At 41.4% G+C, this 23,005-nt stretch overlaps 1 protein-coding gene across 1 annotated transcript; it reads left to right on the top strand.

Annotated features, from left to right (window-relative positions):
• Nucleotides 1–72: 72 nt before the first annotated feature.
• slc25a22a (solute carrier family 25 member 22a) lies at nt 73–19,932 on the top strand. The gene is made up of 11 exons (XM_050073071.1): nt 73–230; nt 11,609–11,781; nt 11,879–12,004; nt 13,379–13,434; nt 13,679–13,769; nt 14,387–14,441; nt 15,098–15,158; nt 15,389–15,533; nt 15,628–15,782; nt 15,867–15,942; nt 17,884–19,932. Exons 2-11 carry the CDS (start codon nt 11,762–11,764, stop codon nt 18,035–18,037), a joined length of 939 nt encoding a protein of 312 aa, XP_049929028.1. The 5' UTR covers nt 73–230; nt 11,609–11,761; the 3' UTR covers nt 18,038–19,932.
• The last annotated feature ends 3,073 nt before the right edge of the window (nt 19,933–23,005 follow it).

The following is a 23,005-nucleotide window of genomic DNA, read 5'->3' as shown; positions in this document are numbered from 1 at the left end:
TTTTAAATCCCTTTTCTATTTTTTTTCCATCCTACTCCAATGCATCGCCTCCCTCCTCCCTCCCTCCCTGCTCTCATTCCCACCTCCTCTACCTCCCTCCTCTGGACTCAAATGCTAGTAACACCGGTAGGTTAGCTATTGTCGGTCTGTCAGCCAAAGATACAGACAGTAAAGGCTTTGATTTCACAGCACAGCTACACCGGGAGAGATAACGGAAACGGCTCTATGTGGTATGTAGATAACGGGATGCGGGGAAAGTCTTATTGTGAATCGTGGCGGGTGTCTTGTTCATGAAATGTGTCTTGAATTGGCTTGAAGCCGTTAAAATGTTACCTGGGAATAACGTGAAGGCGACATATTAAATGTCCAGTTGAAAAATGGAGATGGAAAGGTAGCTAGTTTTGGGATTTTGTGTGTTGCCGCTTCGTTGTGAGAGGCAGTAACGTTATATCATTTTCCGTTATGTGTGAGCCTAGCTTATTTCCTAACCGTTAACGTTCCATACGGTGGGTTTAAATAGGTAACGTTTACGGCGGGCCTATGAATCTGTTAAAATGTAAGCTATAACGGTTGTTAATGTTATTGGTGGCGATTGAATAACGGTAATCGTTAATATGCCTTTTCATTTATTACCCATCAAACCGACGAGCCGTTGGTGACAGGTGTAACGGTTATTTATTATCACTGTCGGTTTGTATGGATATGTTAGCTTGCTTGGTTCTAGGATGTTACTGAATTTCCTCCAGACCTTTAAGGGGCCAGTGCGGCCGTCTCCAGCCGGCTTCCTGCTCCGTAGTGAGGGAGTAATTAACATGTGGGCTGGGATGTTGGTAGTGGAGGGTAAACCCACTTAAACCGTACCCACCTCCTTTTTCATTGGTAGAGCAGAGTGAAGCTGCTCACCTCTGGCAGGCAGGCAGGCTCTAGCTAAACATTAACACACTGTGACTTCTTGGGACAGGATGAAAGGAAGGTTGGATATTTATTTAAATCATTTACCATTATCTATTGAGGGCCATTTCTATATCACCCACCTTGCTATTCTATTCACCCCCCTCCTCTCTGCTGAGGCCTCCAGCTCCTCACATGAGGGGACATTTAACTGCTAAGTAAGATGTCAAGAAGTAAGGCATGCTTCTTCCCAGTGTGTTGGTGAGGTTATGATGAGGCCAAGTAGTGTAATAAAGCACTCCTGCAGCCTTGAAATAATTGATAAGGTGAGCCATTCTTGGGTGTAGGGTGACATCCTGTGTTTTCTAATGGAACTGTTGTACCTATATTGGCCAGTAGACACAAGGGTGTTGGTTATGTTTCAACATTTAGGGGACACATATGTAACGAGGGGTTTGGGGTCCTCTTTCGGAACATTTGAGCGTCAAACACTTAATAATTCTATGCATCAATTTTTGCCTTTTCTGCATTAATTTATAGTGGAAACATTTAATTTTGTCACAATGAAAGTACTCTGCTACTTTAATGTTTTTATAGGTGTGGGGTGGGGGGCAAATGCACAAGTTCTTGTCTGTGAAAATACAAACTTTGCTACCTTGACGTCATCCATTGGTTTGTGGACTTCACATTCTGTACCGAGTTTGGCATTTTGCCCGTTACCCTCTTGGTTGTTTGGAGCATGTTCTTGTCTGTGAAAATGATGGACGTAGCTATTCTGACGTCACCCATTTGTTGGTGGACATTCTGAAGCCACGAGCTTGGCATTTTGGCCATTGCCCTCTCGGGTTTTTAGAGCATATTCACGTCTGTCAAAATGATGGACTTAGCTACTCTGATGTCACCCATTGGTTGGTAGACTTCACATTTTGAAGCCTTGAGGTTGGCATTTTCGCCATCACCCTCTTGGTTGTTTGGAGCATGTTCTTGTCTGTGAAAATGATGGACGTAGCTATTCTGACGTCACCCATTTGTTTGTGGACTTCACATTCTGAAGTCACGAGTTTGGCATTTTGGCCATTGCCCTCTTGGTTTATTGGAGCATGTTCCTGTCTGAAAATATTGGACTTAGCCACCATGACTTCACCCACTGGTTTGTGGACTTGACATTGGCATTTTGCCATTGCCCTTTTGGGTTTTTTGGAGCCAGAGATGACGATATTTTGGCGAGAGGAGGATCAAGGGGTGGATCTGACTGAGAAGCCAAGGACGCTATTGGTAGACGGCCTGTCGTTGAAAGCGGCCCGCCCTTATTTATGCGTAACTTGACCATAAGTGCTATATCGTAGGCAACTGGACTTGCTTGTTTTTCTTGAAAGTCCAGTAGTCCAGTTGCCTATGATATAGCACTTAAGATTACCATGACCTGGATGACAGAGAATCTTCACCGACATTTAAACCTTGATTAAATGTAAACAGATGAGTTATATAAAAATTAACCCCCACAGTTGTCATGAAGAGGGAAATCAGCTATAAAGACTAAAACTGTTTTTGTGCCAGGCAGTAAACATGTTTATTTCTGCTATAAAGCTGGGAATTTTGACATGGGTGTCCTTGGAGATTGACTGGCTTCTGGAGCCAGACTCAAGTGGCCTTTCAAAGAACTGCAGTTTTTGCACTTCTGTCTTGGCTTCATTTTTCAGCTCTGGAGGTAGCCGTTTTGTCTCCCCCAAAATCTATGCCTGTGAGGCGACAACAACATTGTGTATGATATTCATTTGATCTGCATGCAGGAAAGTATGCCAAAATCCTAGAGGCAAGGACTGTTAAATGTCACTGGTTTATTAGCACTGAATGAAAGTGACGTATAGGCAGTGCTGTGGGAAGATGCTTTACCCCTGTGTGATAGCTACAGTCCTTCATTCAAGGCCTTACTGTAATCTGCCAGCTGTAATCAGATGCTTCAATGGTGCATTTAGCTTTCTTTTAAAGGAAAGTCCATTCACAGTGGTATCATTATTTTCCTATCAAGGCTGGGGGAAAGCCGAGAGGGAGGCAAAACAGAGGAGATGCCCCAGGTGACTTTAGAAACTAGGCCACTAGAGATACCTGTGGTGCCAGAGGAGGGACTGAACACTACACCACCTCTCCGCACTGAAGGGGCATTTGTGCTTCCTGAAAGTGAAACCCGACTTGTTATTTCTGATCTGCAGCAGGTGATAACAGCAATGTGTATCAGTGCAGGTTTAATGGATGCAATGTGTAGAGCACATGTAGTGGCAATGCATCGCTGTGTGCCCAGATCATAACTCTCACTCCACTGGTTGTAAATGGAGATTGCGAGAGAGCTTTCAGAAATAGGAATTAGGTTTATAATCCTGATGCTGTGCGGAAGAGGGAATAGTAATCAGATTTATCTGTGACACCACAAATTTCATCCCTTGTTTCCGCAGTGCTGTAGATGTCCAAAAATAGATTGCATCTCATAAACAGTTATTTTAAAAAAGCATGATAACTGCAGCACAGCAGCTGTCAGGTCTATGGAGAAGAACAGTAGACATACAGCTGTCAGTCCAGAGAACTACTTAATATGCATTCCCACCCTCCAGGAGAATTTAATAATGCAATATATTCACAAGGACAATATTAAGATGGATGTTAGCCATATAATATTATCTCATAAGCTCAAATTCATACTTATAAAGAATATAATGTCTGTAAATGGAATGTAAAGTGGACAGATTGAGTTGTGTATTCGACTTGGCCTTTGTACTCCTGCAGCTCAGAGAAGCACTTGACATCTGATAGAGGATTGCAGGAACACACTTGTGTCTGAAACAGATCCTCAGTGCAGCCTCTCTGGCGATGGCTTAGAGCTCGCAGCGCCTTAATCAAACCAGTACATGTGAGGCAGATGGGCTGGTAACAACAGCCTGCTCTCAGCTGACGAGGAAGGGTATGTGTGATTTTTCCTTTCTTTTGCTGTCTTTTCAACACGCCACAGTCACGTGAGCGAAGTGCTGACTACCACAGTGCTCTGTCACTGCAGGCCAGCCACTCAACTTCCTCCTATCTTTCAACAAACTAATTGTCATTTAGTCAGCAGGACCTTTACTCTGTTTGGCACTCGAGAGCACAGAGAGGTAGCCAAAGAGCTGTGATGGATGAGGTAACTATTTCTCTGGTTGATTTGAATGAGAGGAGTAAATTTGCATTGAGTTTTGCATTGGAAATTAACTGGAATGGATTTGTCTCCAGACTTTTAGTATCTGCACGATTATATTTATCTTTTTGTAAGTCTTCTGTGATTGCGGCATGCCTTGGAGCAGATCAGTTGAAGCAGCTAGCTACATGTAAGCTTTGCACCCACCTCATTTTTTATTTATACCTGCACCAATCCAGTATTGTCAGCTATTTAATGCACCTCTAATGTACATACTGTTTGCATTTTTAGAAATAAAATCTTCTTATCTCCATTTATAAACACAGTAGATACATGCCTCTGTCACTGCTTTTTTTAACTATGCTTATAATAGTTGAAAAGGTTAACATGAATAAATAATAAGAAGTGGAAAAGCTATTACCCCAGTATCAATCTGAAATCGTAATTGTCCAGAAATGCACAGTAAGTGTTTCTTGTTAAGTTGTAATGAAACTAATTCCAGAAAGATTTAAGAGCATGTGTTATGAATATTTTATTTATCATATTTTTCTATATATTTATATAAAATCTTAATTACATAATAATCAGCTGACTTTTCAAGCAAGTCAAAAGACTGTAAAAATCAAGTATACCATTTACGACCCTTGTCCCTGTGTTTAATATAGGGCTGTAACTAATGATTATTTTTATTGTTGATTAATCTGTTGATTTTTTTCAAATAATTGATTTGTTGTTTTGTCAATAAAATGTCAGAAAATTATGAAAAATGTCGATCAGTGTTTTCTCAAAGCCCGGGGTGACGTCCTCAAATGTCAAATGTTATCCACAGCTCAAAGATATTCAGTTTACCGTCATAAAAGAGTAAAGAAACCAGAAAATATTCACATTTAAGACGCTGTAATCAGAGAAATGTAACTTTTTTTCTTTAAAAAATTACTCTAGCTTAGAATCAGCTGTCACAGTAGTTGACAACGAATCAAATAATTTGTGGGATTACACAAACTAGACATTATCCACAAGCATTTAACTTTATGCAAGCACTAGTCTGTGAACTTGTGATGAGGAAAAATTAAATGCCTGCACACTTACTCCATGCCACATAAGTTTAATGAAGACAACATTTGAATCCTACTTGGATCTTCATCATGGCAAAATGTTTGAAAGGTTGAAGCCACACCTATATTTTTACATAATACACACTAATAGGGTGACAAGCTCTATGGTGGCAGGTGTGGTTAATAATCTAAACCACTCAGGGTGGTAAAACAATCAACAACAGTCAATGAATTACATAGAAAATTTACATAGAGAAAAAAACAGTAATGCAAAGGCCCTACTACAGATACATCAGACATCTATCTCAGTTAATAAAAAATTCATCATCATTCACCTGTGTTTAAAATGTTATATATTTAGCTTGAGGCCGAACAAAAGAAATCTCAAATACATGAACAGAAATTGGGTCTAAAACACCCTGCTGAAAATAGATCAAATTCTAATTTTTGGATCAAAGACAACCTTTGGCATTACCAAGCACCCAGTGTTTCATTGAACTTGCTGAGATTGGTCTTTCTAAAAATGTTTTCATGTTTGAGAAAATTTCCACTTAATACAGGCGATGCAAAGGGACTAGCATGTGTAGCAAAATGTCTGCAAATTTCAGTTCCCTATATGTGGCCTGTTCTGAAAAAGATTACATCTACTTCTTTACTGCAGTTTATGAGTGTCTTAAATTTACCATGGATCATGGTGTGCAACAAATCAGTTTTTTGGACATTGTTGTAAAGTGTGAGGGCAGGACATTGGTGACTTATCTGTTGAGAAAAGAAACAGTCAAATGTTCTTTCGTACATGGGCAATCTTTCCAAGCCTCCCCATCAGCCAGTACAGTCGTATCAGGAGAACTGGCACAAAACAAACTGATTATGAGGAACAAGCAGATGAATTAGAATACAGATACAAGGAAAGAGGGCATAATGAAAGGAAGGAAAAGCTGCATGAGACAGATTCAGCACTGTAACACAGGAAGAGTGACTTGTCCAAAAAAAAAACCTCTACCACATAATCATTCTAGGCGCTATATAAAATATTCAGCGCTGGAATAGATTTTGAAAAAATTATTAAAACAAAACAAAAGCAAAACACTGGCACATTTTAAACTCTGATCCACATCTTATAAATGAATTTAAAGATCAGCCCAAAATAGTGTACAAACACCCCTAAAACATAACACAAATGCTGGTAAAATCTGATTTTATTCCCATTAAAGCTCCATTTCCAACAAAAACTTTAGGTGTAGTATCTTTAGTACTGTACGTAACCCATACAGATATGTAACTAGACCCTAGATCTTAGCATTTCCACGGCAGACAGTACTCTAAATGATGCTAGGGTTGTTGTAACTCTCAGCTCCGTCCACTAGAGAAACTTGTACATCTCATTTATTGTCAATAGAACTGACATTTTCAGAACAAAAAAAGAACAGTCTGCAGTGAGCGTCTCCCTTGATATAATATTCAAAAATTGTGGGTTTGCGCATTGAGTCCTTGTCAGACAAGAGCAGGGATGTAGTGCTGCCAGAGCGCACTGAAACAATTCTCCTCTAAGTTTTTTCTCCAAATGGGGAGACAGAATATTTGTAGTTCATGTAATCAGATCGAAATTCCTATTTTCCAATGCTTGAAGATCCAATCATCGCTTGAGCATGTCATCTAAGAGTGACAAAACAAGCAGAATGGTCGAGGTAATCATATTGAAATTTAAGGTGTGTTGATTGATTCACATCTTCAACTCACCCTTAAGTAAGAGTGTTGATTCTTTACTGACCAATGAATGGACTGCAGTGTTTCTAGGTCCACCTTTTATTATCATTTCAGCGTGCTAGGTACCCTAACAGAGAGGTGATGAAAAATGGGGACTGTAGGAACGGTTCTACTGGTGCTTCTCACTGGAACTTCTCACAATGGAAATGCAAAAATAACTACTCTAATGTGTACTGAACTGAACTGAACTGAACTGAACTGCACTGTTTGGTGGAAACGAGGCTTCAAAACACCACTTCCCTTGATCCTCTGCAAAGAAATTATTGGTGTGGCTCATGTAGTTTTTACATTTAAGTCTACTACATGTACTCTACTGATAACAGGAAAAACAGTGAAAGCAAGAGGCACTGTATCTTGCTCCACAAAGAATGTACTTTATCTTATCAAATGTCCATGTGGTTTAGCATGTAGGAAAGACACAAAGAGCTCTTAAACCAGGATAGCTGCAACCGGAACCGGGATCAGCGTAACCTGGTGGCAGTGCATGTCAGAGAGGCTAATCACCCTGTCGCCTCTCTGAGATACACTGGCGTCAAATTTGTTAGATCTCTGAGAAGAGGAGGTGATTAAAAAGCTCTCAAACTCCAAACAGAGTTTTTATATTTTCACTCTCCAGACTCTTACACCTACAGGTCTTTGTTAAACTTGTGTGGCATGGAGTGAGTGCACAGGCGTTACTTTTTTCCTCAATGTACGCTGTTTTTTCATAGCCTTGCACCTACATGATGTACATATAATTATTCTCTCTCAACTCTGTGAATGTGTAATTTCAGATTTTTAAGTTAAAAAAAACTTTTAGGGATGTCATGTCTGATCTTGTAGCAAAATAAGATTGCTTGCTGCTTTACTACCAAGGTTCAACATAACTTTTCAGTACCCACGTCAGTAAAACAGGGTTTATTGCCTCATTGTTCACGTTGAAATGATGAGCAAGGGTCAAAAACTGAACTGTTATCTGCGTCAGTCATCGCACGGACTCTCTATTAGCTCCCTTATCAAGTGCGTCCAATGACTGGCTGAGTTAAGTTGTTAAGTTCAAGGTTTTGCATAGCAGACAAGTTGCACAATCACCTTGTCTATTGTTTACACTTAAGTGCTTATCTGCTCTGGAGGTGAAAACTCAAAATATGACCTCTCTGTGAATGTGTGTGTGTGTGTTTAAGGGGGAGATGTTTCAAGTTGCTTGTGATTGGCTAGTTTGATAAAGAAGTCTTAATGTTTTTGTCTTGAAGTAACTGAGTTTTGTAGTGGCGTGCTCACGTGGTGTCGTGAGAGAAGAAGCAGCAGTTCCTCTGCAGTTTCCTGACAGTTTGTTATTTCTCTCTCCTGCTGTGAGAATAAAAAGAATTCCTTGGAGATTTTTTTGATGAGTGATGCCACTGTGCTCTGGACTCTGCACACTGGGGCTGGTTGTTTTCATACAGACTCCAATTGTCATGACAAGACAGTGCAGCCAGGCTATGACTGTGGGTCACATAAATGTCCTGGTGCAGACACAGTGGTGTGGTGTGCATTAACTGAACTGGACAATAAAGCCGCAAGCATGATAGAGAAGGAGGGAGATGTCGGCTTGATGGGTGACTCATGTGAGACTGCAGTGCTCTTAAAAACCCATACATGATCTCCTCAGTCCTGTTACTAACAGACCATAATATTCTGTGCATTATTGTGTGAGGAGGATCAGAGTGCTGACTGTGGAGTTGGGTTCAGTTGGAAGTCAGTGACGAGAAATGGGAAAACAAAAGTAGCACTTAGAAGGGAAAGGTGTGCTTCGTGTCACAGCTGGATGAGAAAACGGTGCGGTCGATGAGCAACGGAGGAGGGCTGTGAAGCCGGCTGTGTTGAGCCCCAGGGAGCAGACGAGAACACCGAGCCAACAGAGACCAGAGAGCAGAGAGGCGGCTTGCTGACCTGTTCTGAAAATCCCTCTCCTCCTCCCTCCTCCACCTCTGGAGCAGCCAGCGGGGGCCTCAAGTCCCCATCCAAACTAAACACACCAAACCGCAGCTGCATTCAAGCTCACATGCAGTTATCGGAAACCTAAACATCCATCTGTGCAGCCTCTCTGAAAGTGAATCTGAGGAATTGGTTATATTCGTGTCATACAAGCGCAGATGCACTTCACAAAGAAACCCACAAGTCAGCAAAGATCTGGAACGGAAAAGCTGTGTTTGTGAGTCGTGACTCGTGACTGAGGGAAATGATGGGGGAGGGCCGGTGAGGAGGAGAGAGGAGGAGGCGGGTTGCACACGCAGAGGCAGGTTGTGATTGGTAGATGAAGGGGGTGGAGAGAATGAAAGGGGAAATGGAAAGCATCTTCTTACACTGAGGGCATTCTGCACCTAAAATATGGAGCATCTTGGCCACATTTGACGTACAGTATTTCATCTGTTTGCTCAGAAATGACTGTCTGAGCATACAGAGGACAGAGCCTCTCCTATACTGATTCAAGTCTCACAATGAGAGAGCTCATGCATTAAACATGAGTGTTCAAGGACACACACGACGCACAGATGTTGCAGTGACGATAGATTTGTTTTAACAAAGTAATCCTTCTACACTGATCAGTAACACTCTATTTTAAGAGGCTGTCAGCAATGTGGCATAATTAAGCTGCACAGTGGTTAACTACTGAGATATATATCTTGTGCTGTTGTCCCTAGTGAGGGATGAATAAGTGAGATACAGAGATTTTGATAATCAACTGCGGGCAGTAGTGTCGTAGTTGGTGATGAGGTGGACGTACTTCTAGGTAGATAGGTACGTGGGTATACCCTCAACTACATCACTGACTGTAGGACTGATTCAATTAGTTGATTGACAAAAAATTAATAGATATTAAGCTCCTTAATTGTGAGGATTTGCTGCTTGCTTGCTTTGATTTGATAGCGTTGACCTGCCACCCCACCTGTAACTGAGTGCTGTATTTGATTTGGTTGACAGTGGGCATGGGATGGTTAGAAAATTTTAATGTCACAGTTATCCTGGCTAAATAATTGCCATTCAGGATATTATGCAGATAATCATCAAAATGCGCTTAAATAACCCTAAAATAGACTGGAATTACATTACCTTACATTTTGTTAAGAGACATATTTTTATTGCATCACTGAGGGGAAGCATCTTTTTACTGAACATCCTCTGCAGTGAAAAACAATCTTAAAAAGCCAGGCAATCCATCCTGCCTCAATCAGGGTGGAGGTTTTGCCTCCCCAAATGTAGCACTAAGCGTTACAGATCGTCCATTGTCCCGTCTGCTATCGTTTATCTTAACCAGCAGTGACCACTAATTGTCCATGATACCCGTGAAAGTGTGTGATGTGTGTTATGTATTGTACTGTCTGTCTTGTTGTACTCATGACCATTATCTTTATCTTTATCTTTATCATGATAAAATGGAAGGACTACCCAGGTCTCCATCACCACATTCTTTATGACGCTCTTAAATTTATCCGTAGATATAAAAGTTTCTCATTTTGGATCTTTTTGCAGAGTCTTCCATGCCCAAGTTGCCTTGTAGGAGAATGCAGTTTTCCTCAGATCTTTCAAAACTCAGTGTACATTAAAAAGAAAACACCTGGAGGAGCGTAGCTGGTAACTGCCAGAGCTATGAAATATTTTTTATCTTGAGCTACAATAAAATCGTATAGCGCCCCATCCCTAGTCCACAGTACACCAGAGAGGACAGTCAGTTTCTGTTCAGGATTCCTGGACATGATGTTGAGTAAAGAGAAGTGTCTCTTTTCAAGTTTGTTCTACAGTGTACTGAGTAAAACAGTCAGAATGTTCTTCGTACTGCAACACAGCCCCAAACCTCACTGGGGAGTCTGACATTTACTTCTTGCAAAACCTCTTTTCCACAAACATAGTGAAACACCAAGCCAGCGTGTGAGACTGCTTTGTGTGAGAAACAAATGCTGTGTTCATGAGGAGCACTGAAATGGATAGTAAAAGACACATTTTTATTTTATTTTTTTATTTATATCTAACCAGCTTAATTCATGTTACTGAGACACACACTGAGACACAGTTTCTGTGAACGTGGAGGCCTTTCCTTGGCACATTGTGGGTTTCAAAGTGGGTGACTGCCCGTCTTTCACCATAGTTTCAGAATATTGATTTTTAGATATTGTGTATTTTAGGTCAGGGGTCTTAGACGTTTTTAGATCAAGGACCCCTTAGCTGAAAGACAGACAGAGCCGGGCCCCCCGAGTACATATGTAAATATTGAGTTGCATTAACTGGGTATACAATTACGTGTAGGGCGGCCTAATGTGCCACATAAAAACATACTTTTATATGGTGCATACAATGCTAAGCTATTAAAATAACCATCGACAGATTCACATATTTATACATCATGGATTCATTTGACAAAAATCATGGGTGACAGATGCTTTTCTGTTATTATCTAATAAGCCAGTGGATCTTTGTTAATATGTTGGATTCATGTTAATGTGTATTTTCAGCCATATTTTGATTTTTAGGGGAAAAAATAATCAAACAATAATTTGGCAGCCCCCCTGCAGTAACTCTGATGACCCCCTAGGGGTCATGCACCCCCTGTTTAAGACTCATGTTTTAGGTGATCACTAAAAGCAAGTCTGTGTTGTAGTGTTTGTGGCAACATTGCTTTAAATAGCTTTTGAAATGTACTGATCCTTTGTTTATGGAACTTTTTGTCAACAGCCACGTTATGAGACTGTTTAATTTGACCTCTCCTCTTTCATTACAGATATCCCCTACATTGATCTAACAGCAACTGCAAGCAAGACGAGTGAACAAAGCACAATCAGACCACTGTAACAAACAACAGAAGACAAGAACGACCACCGCGTAACAGGCTGACAGACAGATTGACACTTTGACCAGCCAGGGCTTCAGATAAATGGCTGACAAGCAGATCAGGTAAGGCGGAATGTGGAACGACTACAAATACAGCCGCACTGTGGCCTTATTTTCGTCTGTTGACCTCTCATATTTCCTATTTCTGTCTCTTGTCCAGTTTGCCTGCCAAATTGATCAATGGGGGGATCGCTGGCCTAATTGGAGTGACCTGTGTGTTTCCCATTGACCTGGCCAAGACTCGCTTGCAAAACCAGCAAAATGGATCTCGCCTTTACACCAGCATGTAAGACATTTCTGTATTTGACTATATTTGACCATATTTGACACATTAACTTATGAACATATTGCTTGGTTATAGTCAGAACTGATCAGCAGCATCACTAAGCTTGTCATCAGGGCCCAGTTGAAAAAAGTAATCTAGACCAGAATGATCTACATTTGGAAATCCTCAGCTAATCCATCCTACTTTTGTGCCGTTTTTTCAAAGATTACCAAATCCAGATAGTGCTCTAAAAGGGACTTCATATCACAATGCAGGCAGTCTGCCAACAAACACACTGCAATTACCGCTTATTGCCATAGGTGCTGCCAAAGAGAATGAAACAGAAATCATTGAGATTCTAACTTTAAGCCTTTTGGTACAGTAGGATAAAAATAAAAAAGAATGTTGTTCACGTAAAATAATGCCCCAAATAGCTGTCAGTATCAAACAAAAAGTATTTTATAGATAGCATAAAGTCTACTCAATCTATTCTATCACAGTATCTGTTCAACAAATCATGTGCAAAATCTAAATAAATGTATATATATGTGACCAATTTGCAAGTTTTATTACATTTTGTTCCTGAAATCCGCCCTTCTGCTGCAACCAGAATAATCCAGATTTTTTTAATCCAAAGTATCCCAATCCTACTAAAAAGTTTTGAACAACACATACTAAAGGTTTGATCCAGATCAAAATCAAGACTAGAATACACGATCAAATTCAATTCCAGAAATCCCCTTTTTTCTTTCGAACAACCTTTTTTCAAGACTTGATCCAATCCAATATCTGAAATCCGATCAGATTATTTCTGGACACCTGGGCCCTGACTCTCGATGCCCCCCTCTCTTCCAATGCTCGCTTGCCTGTGTCCACAGATGGCGTCCATGGTGTCAAACCACCGCCAGCTCTTTCTGTTTGCGCCACTCCGGCTGTTGTGGTCCTTTATTCTTCTATAATCACTTTTCAGTTTTTTACATTTTGTCCAACATTGTTCAGCCATCCGGTGGAAACTTAACAGCTCTGTCCAGTTCCCGCTGTAATTCCGCCTCTCCCATAATAGAGAGGAATTTCTGCACCTCGTTGACCAACCAAGAAACGCTGTTGTGTGCCGACATTTCGAGATAACAAATCCTTTGTTGAACAAAAGTGACAATTCTCTGTTGACCAATGAACGGACTGCAGTGTTTCTAGCTCCACCTTTTAGTAACAGATCTGCTAGGTACCCCAATAGAATGGGTCCCAAAAATGGGGACGGTACAGAACGGTTCATTGGTACCATCCACTACTTTTCACTTTGGAAAAAAAAAGGCACACTGAACTGAACTGTACCGTACTGCTGGGTGTAAATGGGGCTTTAGGTAATTAACATACCACAACTGTTTTGTGTTTCAGGTCAGATTGCCTTATTAAGACCATCCGGTCAGAGGGGTATTTTGGGATGTACCGAGGTAAGTTTTTAGAGTTCTGTAATTTATGTCTGAGCTCGTTGAAGTGTAGATAATGAGAGCATCAAAGCTATTAGTTTGCATAGGCCTGTGATTACTTTCAACTTCAGACAGAGGCTGCAGAGCTCAAATACAGGGATCTCACTGCTACAGGCAATTATCCCTCATTCTCTCTCTCCCTTGTCTGCTTTTTCTTCTTCTTCTTTGCCTCTGTCCGTCTTGCTCCCTGTCCTTTTTATCCTCCCAGGAGCGGCGGTGAACTTAACACTAGTCACACCAGAGAAAGCCATCAAATTGGCTGCCAACGACTTCTTCAGGCATCACCTCTCCAAGGATGGGTGAGGCATGAAAGTGCTGACAGGCTGACTGACACACACCCACTCCCCCCTCATTCACACTGTGATTAACTGGCGTGTTTACTAACATGTAACCTGACACATTAGCTGTCTGTTTTCCCACCAAGGCTCTAGTTAATCCTCCACCGTTCTGTTGTCTCCTCCGAGGCACCGGGCATTTCACAGCGGTTCGTGAACTGCCTGGTTTAAAAATACAGAATTATTCGTATCACGTTACCCAGTGAAATTAGCACACGATGGTATCACATACCAAAGATTAGCAGCCATCGTCTGGTGTTGCTGAAATCCATCACCCACCCATTGTCCCCCATGATAAACCCAAAGGTTTCTGGAGCATCAATCTGCCTCTCTATGGTGACACACATGCGAGCTGATGAATGATTGACTTGTCTGGCCCTGCCGCTCACCTTGTGAATTATTAATCCGCCCTTGCTCTTGACATGTTGATATAGAAGATGAACATTATCATCACCAGCACAGATGGTGACAACTCCTGTTTTTTTTGAGGACTGCAGAAATAAAGTTATCTGACTCACACTGTCAGTCTGGTGCCTGCTCTAATGTGATCCTGCTTTTCATCGTCTTCTCCTCTCTTCCAGAAAACTTACTCTGTTCAAAGAGATGCTGGCTGGGTGCGGGGCAGGTACATGCCAGGTGAGTGAGTGAGGTGCTGCTTTAATTGCATCCTCCTGTTCTCCATCTGGAGCCGCCGCCTTTAGCACTGCCAGTGTCAGCTCACGCACACACGGCTGGGCCTCAGCCATCGCCTCATTTGTCACTGCCTGCAGCTAGAATTAACCACGATCACTTCCAAATGAGAGGAGTTAGTAGTTGCAGAAGCATGCTCGCCGTTTGTCTCTGTTATCTGTGATGGGAATGTGACCTGTAATGTTTCGCTTTCATTAATGATTTCTAATCACTGAAATGTTGTCCCGTTAGCAGGCGATACACTTGCAGCTAGATCTGAGTGATCAGATAAGACGTTGTGAGAGTGCTTGGCCATGTGCACAGAGTGAGTGAGTCAGAGGGAAATGCCTCTTGTCAATGAGGGCAAAGGCTTCAAGCCCGGGGAACGTGATTAGATTAAGTGTAGCAGACCTTGGATTAAGATTGAGGCTGAGAACATGGCTATCTCACCCTTAATCCAGTTAACTAGTTACTACTGTGTGTGGATTACAGAGGAAAACAAGAGATGACACGTAGCTCATGCATGCCAGTGGATTTACACTGGACACACGTTTTGCCAATCCTTCCTCACAGTGTGCATATGTTGACACTGATCCTAATACCTTTGTTTCATTTTGTCACAGGTTATTGTCACAACTCCTATGGAGATGCTGAAAATCCAGCTCCAAGATGCTGGACGACTTGGTGAGAGGAAATGAAATCCAGATGGAGTTTTTAGTAAAGAATGCAGTGTAGGGGGTAAACTGGACAAACAGTGGCCTCATGTGGTCATATCTGAGATTACAGCAGTTTAATTCTGGTTTCTTCTTACTGTTATGAATTCAAAATGTCTGCCCACATACCTGTTCTGCATGATTCTAGTAACTAGATATATATGAAGTTTTAATTGTTAATGTTTTTCTTATGCTCCACAGCGGCTCAGAGGAAGCTGATGCCAGAGACGGTGGCAGCAGGTACTGTGGAGACCAAGTCCCCAACAGCCATGCAGCTCACCAGAGAATTATTTAGGGAAAAGGGCATTGCTGGGCTGTACAAGGGCCTTGGTGCCACATTGCTCAGGTAAAACAGATCTGGCAACTCTTTTAACCAAACCACTGCAGTGAACTTCACATGACTTACTGTGATTGTCTCTCTGATGTCTCTCTTTTTGTAGGGATGTCCCATTCTCCATCATCTATTTCCCCCTATTTGCCAACCTGAACAACCTGGGCAAAAGAGACATAGATGGGCCTGCTCCGTTCTACGTGTCGTTCATATCAGGCTGCGTCGCCGGGAGCACAGCGGCTGTCGCTGTCAACCCCGTCGATGGTGAGCGATGTGACTGTGAGCGTTGTCGAAACGTGTGCACCGTTAGTTGATGTTACATATTCACCTGAGCTCTGTGTGTTGCAGTGATAAAGACTAGACTGCAGTCGCTGAACCGGGGAAGCACAGAAGACACGTACAGCGGAGTGACTGACTGCATCAGGTGACCTCATTATGTCTTTACTGCTGCAGCATGTGTGATGCTGTGTGTGTAGTCAAGTTAACATGGATTAGAAGTACATCATCACACAAGTGTGTCAAAACACTTTACACCAAAAAACTAACAATGACAGCAGAACCAACAAATACAACTGCCACTCAAATTACAAAATATAGAGATAAACACCTTACCTGTATGTTTCACTTTTAATAACTGTCTAGGTCCATTTTTAAATGCTGTTTTTACAAATGAATTACCGTCAACCCTTAAAAAGGCACAAGTCACCATGTATGCTGATGATTTAACAGTACACAGGTGCACCTGCAGTTGTCTTGAATAAGGAACTGTAGTCAGTAGTTGCATGGTTAACAAATAAGCCAAGTCCAAGTTTATTAAAATGACAAACTAGTTCTTAATGTCTCCAAAACAAAATGCATTGTATCTGAGACAAATCATTTGTTACGAAAAGAGCCTAAGTTAAAGTTGTATGTAAAAGATGTTACAGTTGCACAAGTTCAAGAGACCAAACTTGTAGGTTTAACATTAGATAGTAAACTATCTTGATCTAAGCACAGTGATAATTTGGTAACTAAGACGGGGAGAGGTCTTTCAGTTATAAGGAGATGTTCTAAATATTTCAACACAAAATGTAATAGGACGGCTCATTAAGGCAGTAGTTTGATCTCATCTGGAGTATTGCTCAGTGGTGTGGTCCAGCGCTTCTATGACCCAGTTAAAAAGCAGCATGTTGTTCCCTTTGATGCTCACACAGAAGTAATGTAAATACAATTCATAACTGTTTATCCTGCTTAACGTACTTACTTACTTAGTTATTCAATAAATGGCCAAGGGTTTTATATAAACAGCTATGTTTGAGCTCAGATGTATATAACTATGAAATCAGGTGTGCTAATGGAGGTAAATAAACACTACCTAAAGTGAAAACCAGTATATTGAAGAACAATGTACAGAGGCATGATTACATGCGACTCTCTGCCTTGAGCCTAGTATTCAGGAAAAAAGTAAATATCGCTTTAAAATATCATTAAAACAACATCTTTTGGCTTAAAAGTGCTCCTCATTTAATGATATTTAGCTATTAAGTATGTGATTTTATATAGTTTAATACACAATCTAAGGGGGCTTACATAGTATATACTAGGGATGGGAGTCACTAGATGATCCATCATACAGTATCATTGCAATTTTTAATATGTTGTGATACGCCGAGTATTGCGATAAAATATATTGTGGTTTATTGCCTTTTTTCAACTGTGAATTATCTCCCCAAAGGAAAACTCTGTCAACATCCGTTTTCAGTCTCTTCATCTCATCTCAGCCAAGTTTTTTGCTGCAGCAAAATGTATCTAGTGGCAAATGATTCTATTATTCTAGTAGGCTGTAATAGGAATAATTTATATAATAAAAATATCGATATTTGGCACTGTGTGATAATACGATATTGCCACACAAAAATATCTTGATACTATGCTGTATGGATTTTTCTCCCGCCCCTAGTATAAACTACAGTGGGTATCAATGGTTAAATTATATGTTTTATTATTTAATATTAATGTATGTTACGATCATGATGATAATGCTGTTGAATGATGAAAATAATATGATATTTTTGGAGCACCATGATGCTTTTTGTAGGCACTATTTTGACTTTGATGTATGATCGGGCATGGTCTGCTCAATAAATACAGCTCAATATTGTGACATCTTTAATTTTGTATCTCTTTAGAAGACCTTATTTTCAGTTTCCATGGACTAGAGATAGGTCTTGTGTTGTTGTTGTAGTGGGATGTTTTTTTATGATTATCTACTATCATGTACAGAATATTATCTTTGTTGTGGGACCCAGAAAGAATAGCTGCCACTTTTGCTACAGCTATTGAGGATCCTAATAAATAAAATAACAAGCTTTTATTTGCTCTCTAGGAAAATCATGCGTAATGAGGGTCCATCCGCCTTCCTGAAGGGAGCCTACTGTCGAGCCCTGGTCATTGCACCTCTGTTCGGCATCGCCCAGGTGGTCTACTTCCTGGGCGTTGGTGAATTTATCCTCAGCTTCTTGCCTAAAAGAGACAACTAAGAAGCACCTCCTTTCTGCCTTTCCCTCCCATTACGCATCACACCAACTGCGTGGGGATTCATCTCATTCTGATGGGTCACAGCATGACCGATCAGTACATGTTGTTTTAAATTTCTTGTGTTGAATGTTGAAGTAGTTTAGGAGGGAGCCTTTTTCCTTTGCCAAGCTGCCTGTGGTGGCACACACAAATCCAGTAGGCACGCTGAGCTAGCTCTCTGGAAATGAAGCCACAAATATCAGTTGAAGTTTTAAATGAACGTTGCTTTTTAATTACAGCATTTTATTGCATTGTTTTAAATAAGATTGTCAAATCCTCAGAGTAGATGTACTGCCCTTGGTTGCTGCAGTTCTGCACGCCCTACACTACCTAGCATTAGTCTCTGAGTGACAGATCTATTGAAAATGAGACACCATAACTAGCTAAATTAAATGCACCTACTTTACTTATAAAGATATGAGACCATTAGATGAATAGAGCATTTACTAAAAAATGCTAATCAAAGAATTCCCTCAGACCTTATGTCTTAAAAGATAGTATATTTAGAATCAGAGAAACAATATGCCTCTGTTTCAGACAAAGACACAGGGAATGTGTTGATGTGTTAGCAGCACACCCCCTATGATCTTTCCTGAGAAGCCACATCCCTTCCTGTAAGTGGTTGTAATGAACTCAGCCATTCAGCTCCGAGCAGACTTTGATTGCCTTGGCTTTAAGTAGATCAGGTTCCAGCTGATATTCAGTGTTACCACAATGTTTTGCCTCCATGAAAAAGATATCTCATGAGACGGCGTACCACATTTGGGCATTATGCACTACCAAACTACACCAACACGTTCTTTTAAACTGCCTCTGTGCTTCTTTCTGTGGGTAGAAACTATCAAGCATGTTGTACTTGTGGTCACGCCCCCAATCAGTGATGTCACAGCAGGGGTTTTGCCTCGGAGGAATGATGGAAAACACCTGCTGTGACATCACTGATTGGATTGTGGCCAAAAGTGCTGCACGCTTTAAAACATTTCAGTCCACAGAGAGCAGAGTGGCGGCGCTTTCCTGCCCCGTGTGATTCATTGTGGGCTCAGATGAAAGCTGCGAACATCAAATGGGTTGAAAGTAATTTTAATAGAAGGGCAGATTATCAGTAGATATTTAGTAATTACGCAGACAAATGGTCAGACATCACATGCCGAGGCCTCCTGAGTGCACTCATCTGTTGTGGAGCCAGTGAGACCTCGGCTAGAGTAGCTCAACCCCAGTAGATCCAGACATAATTATTATTGTTTACAGATGAGTTCGCACTCAGTTTTAAATTCTTTGTCCGAACTTGAATTCAGTGGCAGGACCCAAAGAGCTATTGATAAACATTTCTTTATCAGAAACCAATTTGTTTTCAGTGTTCTATGATTTTTACCAAACTCATCTCATTTGCTTTAGAGGTTTGGTTTGCTTTAAGCTGCTCGGGAAAAGCAGCCCCGCCGTATCTCGTTTATGCATCACACAACACTGAAGCCCTGCCATTGGTTTATCTCGCCGGAGATCAAGGTGACTTTGACGTGTATTATCCAATCACATTCCTCCCTCGCTCCCACCGTTCAAGCAGCTCGTCAGTTGTGCTGTTGCACTGTAGATACGCGATGCAACTTTTCAGTGTGTGTTATCATTTGTGGGAGTGAGGTCTATTTATCAATATTCCTTTCTATCGGCAGTATAGCACTATATATTTGTATGTGTTGTTTTTTCTGTGTCAAAGTGTCCACCTTAACTATATTGTACAGAAGCAGATGATATGAACTTTATGTTTTAGGATTTATTGTTTGTTTTGTACATGATGGCTTATTTGCACACCTACCTCTCCAGCCCCCCCCCCCCCCCCCCCCCCCCCCCCCCCCCCCCCCNATGATGGTGTGGACATATCAAATGAAGGAACGTGTTTTAATGCATCATTTCAACTTAAATGCAGCATATTGATGAGGGTTTTTTACTGTATGCAAAGAGGAACACTGGTGTAGATCTAGGATGGCTTTTCGGGAGGTGCCGTTAAGTTGGATCGGCCTATTGTCCTGTTTCCTACAGTTTTATCAACTAGGACCAAACGCAGACATGTCTTTAGTTTTACGTGAATGACCTCTGGCACTACTTAAACGGTTCTGGAAGTGAAATACAGCCTGGACGAGGCCGATAGGGACCTGCTGACATCAGACTGTAAATCTGACATCTGTCCTTTTGAATGGTGCTTCTTTCATGAGGTAGCTGCAATATGACATCGATGGCACTAACGACCAAGGCTGTGCCGACTGAATCACATGCTAGCAAGCAAATCTCAGCGTTATCAATGTCTTAACTGAAAGCCATAGGTCAGGGAGGGACAACAGAGCTGCTAGACATGGACTGGCACCTCCAGCCATGTTGTCAGATGACAGCTGAGCCACAAGGGAACGGCGAAAAAAAAAAAAAAAGACCCGTCGACTCATGTGAGCTTGTCATTATGAATTACTGTCGTAGTTTTCCAACATTCCGATTGCCAGTTCATCTCATTTATGCTGTTAATGTGATTATAATGCCTATTTTTGTGTTGTTGAGATTATTGTTATGATTTTTGAGCCTCCCCTCCCCCACCCTCACACCTCCCTTGTTTTAAGGTTTTTTTTTAATCTGTTCTTTGGTTGAATCTTGAAAAAAATGTTGTGCAAGTCATTTTGTTTTACTCAGCTGTGAATTTTCACACATTGTGCATTTGGTTATGTATGTGTGTGCGTGTCTGACCGTGTAGTGCTGTAGTTGATGTGTAGTTGTTAGTGTGACACTGCGGTATTTTTCTCTTTGATTGTCAGACCCGTGCTCTCTCCCCTCTTTCCTTCTATCTGTCACACTCCTCTGCCCTCAGCACCCACAGGTGCAGGTAAATGCAGAGGAGCTCTAAAAGACACCAAATGTATGACTTAGAGTGTATACAATCAAAGAAAGCACAAAGGATTATTAGGCACAAGAGACCACGCGACCCACTTTGAATACACTCAGACAAAGTCCTTGGAAAACAATGTGCTGCATTTGCAGACATGGATTGAGGTCTGGTTTATTTCAGCTGAGGTGTCGATTGAGATTAACTTTTTTGTCTTGTGAGAAAGTTCTATCTATGTCTGTAAAACTTGATCCATAGGGCTGAGACGACAGGTCGCTATAAGAGACTCGTATGATGGTGTCCACTATGTCACCCATCTGCAGTTAATCCACAAAATGTATATCGCCTACATATTAAATGAATCAGATATAAGAATGTATCTTAGATATTATGAGATGTATTATAATTATAGTGAAGAGTTTATTACATTTTAATCTAAAGATTTGTGCTTTACACATTCACTGAAAAAATATTCATGAACCAGCTCACTGATATGCAATAAGTAGAAGCCACACACAGACACACACTCGTTAAAAAAAAGAAACACAACACAATGTATGATGCAAGCGGGGACCTTGGAGGCCTTCTGGGGTCTGTTCACAGCCTCTGTTGTCTTCCTCCAAGAGGAATTGTGCATTATAGCACTTTAAAACGAGGACCCTCACCCTACTGTCCATCTACAAAGTCTCTCTCTGTGGCAAAGAGGGTGTTTATGAATATGTGTGGTGAATGACACAGTTGTCCTAGACATTGTTGACAATGCAATTGAAAAAAAAAAATTGTGTTCCCTGTCACAATTTGCTGTTCAATAAACTGACTGTCCCTAAATTGCCTGATGTAGTTTGTGCTGTGGGGTTATACACTGTTTTTATCACCGTGTCTGCTTTCAAGGTCCAGCAGTCGTCTGACAGAACACAAAAGAACAGACACTGCTGTTTTTGTCTGTAATAGTGCTGTGAAAAACCAAACAGCAGTGCGATGTTTTGAAGAACACGAGGATGATGTTGCGGCTCCTCGGGGCACGAGAGCAGCTGAGACTTGTGTAGTTGTGATGATTTGCTGCCTCGTGGAGCCACCAGGTGTCAGTGTGGGGTCGCAGAAGAGCTGTCAGTGCCGTGTGGTGGGAGTGGGGGGGAGAGCGTGAGCACTGCTATGTACTACAGGTGTATGCTTAGCTTGGGCAGTGTGGCAGTAAATCACGCACTTCAATCTCACTCTCTGTCAGGCTATCTTATTCTCAGTCATGGTAGTTTCTATCTTGTGCAGCTGTGATGCTGCTCATGCACAGATGTGTTTCTGCGACCTGTGTGGTTTCACCTGATAAACAAGGTGTTTCTGTGTGTCTATAAGTTGCATGATGGGAATATGGAAATGTGGATTTCACCGGATGTTTGAGGTTTATAAATCCCATATTATTCCTGCATGTTTGAGCAGAACTGATGTTATGACAGGGTTATTCATTATTAATCCCCTGCTGCTTACTGTGTATTCAACACTGCTGTTTATAGCATTACTTTCCAGGATGCCGTTTTGCAGCATAATTAAATCTTAGTACCTTCGTATGACCCTGCACACACGCGCACACATACACACTGCTGTCTTTCTTGTATCCAGGTCTTATTTCAGCCAGAGTCAGATTTCATATTGAATTTTGTGCCTCTTTGAGAGACTCCTTTCATCAGAATATCTACTCCAGTGTTTACACACACAGGAGAGATTAGCCGAGGGCTCAGTTTACCACAATGACAACACTTTGAAAAATAGAAATGAGCACCAGCCACTGTTCTTATGCTCATTCAAATCCCTTTCATGTGTCATGACTTGAGTCTCCACCATGAACTATTAATAGTCTTTAGACTTTCTAGCAAGAGGAGAGAAGGTGGAGGAGAGGGTAGTCTAAGTTAAAGGGGGAGCACGATGGAGGGAAAGGGGGAAATGAAGAGGTGGAGACAGTAAAGGGCTGTCGATAGAAGGAGCAGAGAGCCGGAGGAAGGGAGGGGATGGTGTTGATGTGTATATAGGTCACTAAATCAATGGGAATCAGGTTTTTGAAGGGGAGAGAAGGGGGGTA

This window comes from Epinephelus moara, chromosome 20, assembly GCF_006386435.1.
Source record: "Epinephelus moara isolate mb chromosome 20, YSFRI_EMoa_1.0, whole genome shotgun sequence".
NCBI classification, from domain to species: domain Eukaryota; kingdom Metazoa; phylum Chordata; class Actinopteri; order Perciformes; family Serranidae; genus Epinephelus; species Epinephelus moara.
Note: the sequence above shows the minus strand (reverse complement) of the source record. Positions and strands in the feature narration are given on the sequence as shown.

Excerpts from the sequence above, each read along its gene's own strand:
- slc25a22a (XM_050073071.1), top strand. The coding sequence starts at position 11,762 with ATGGCTGACAAGCAGATCAG. Across the intron at positions 15,159-15,388 it reads CCAAGATGCTGGACGACTTG|CGGCTCAGAGGAAGCTGATG; the intron begins GTGAGAGGAAAT and ends TATGCTCCACAG. Across the intron at positions 15,943-17,883 it reads GGAGTGACTGACTGCATCAG|GAAAATCATGCGTAATGAGG; the intron begins GTGACCTCATTA and ends TTTGCTCTCTAG.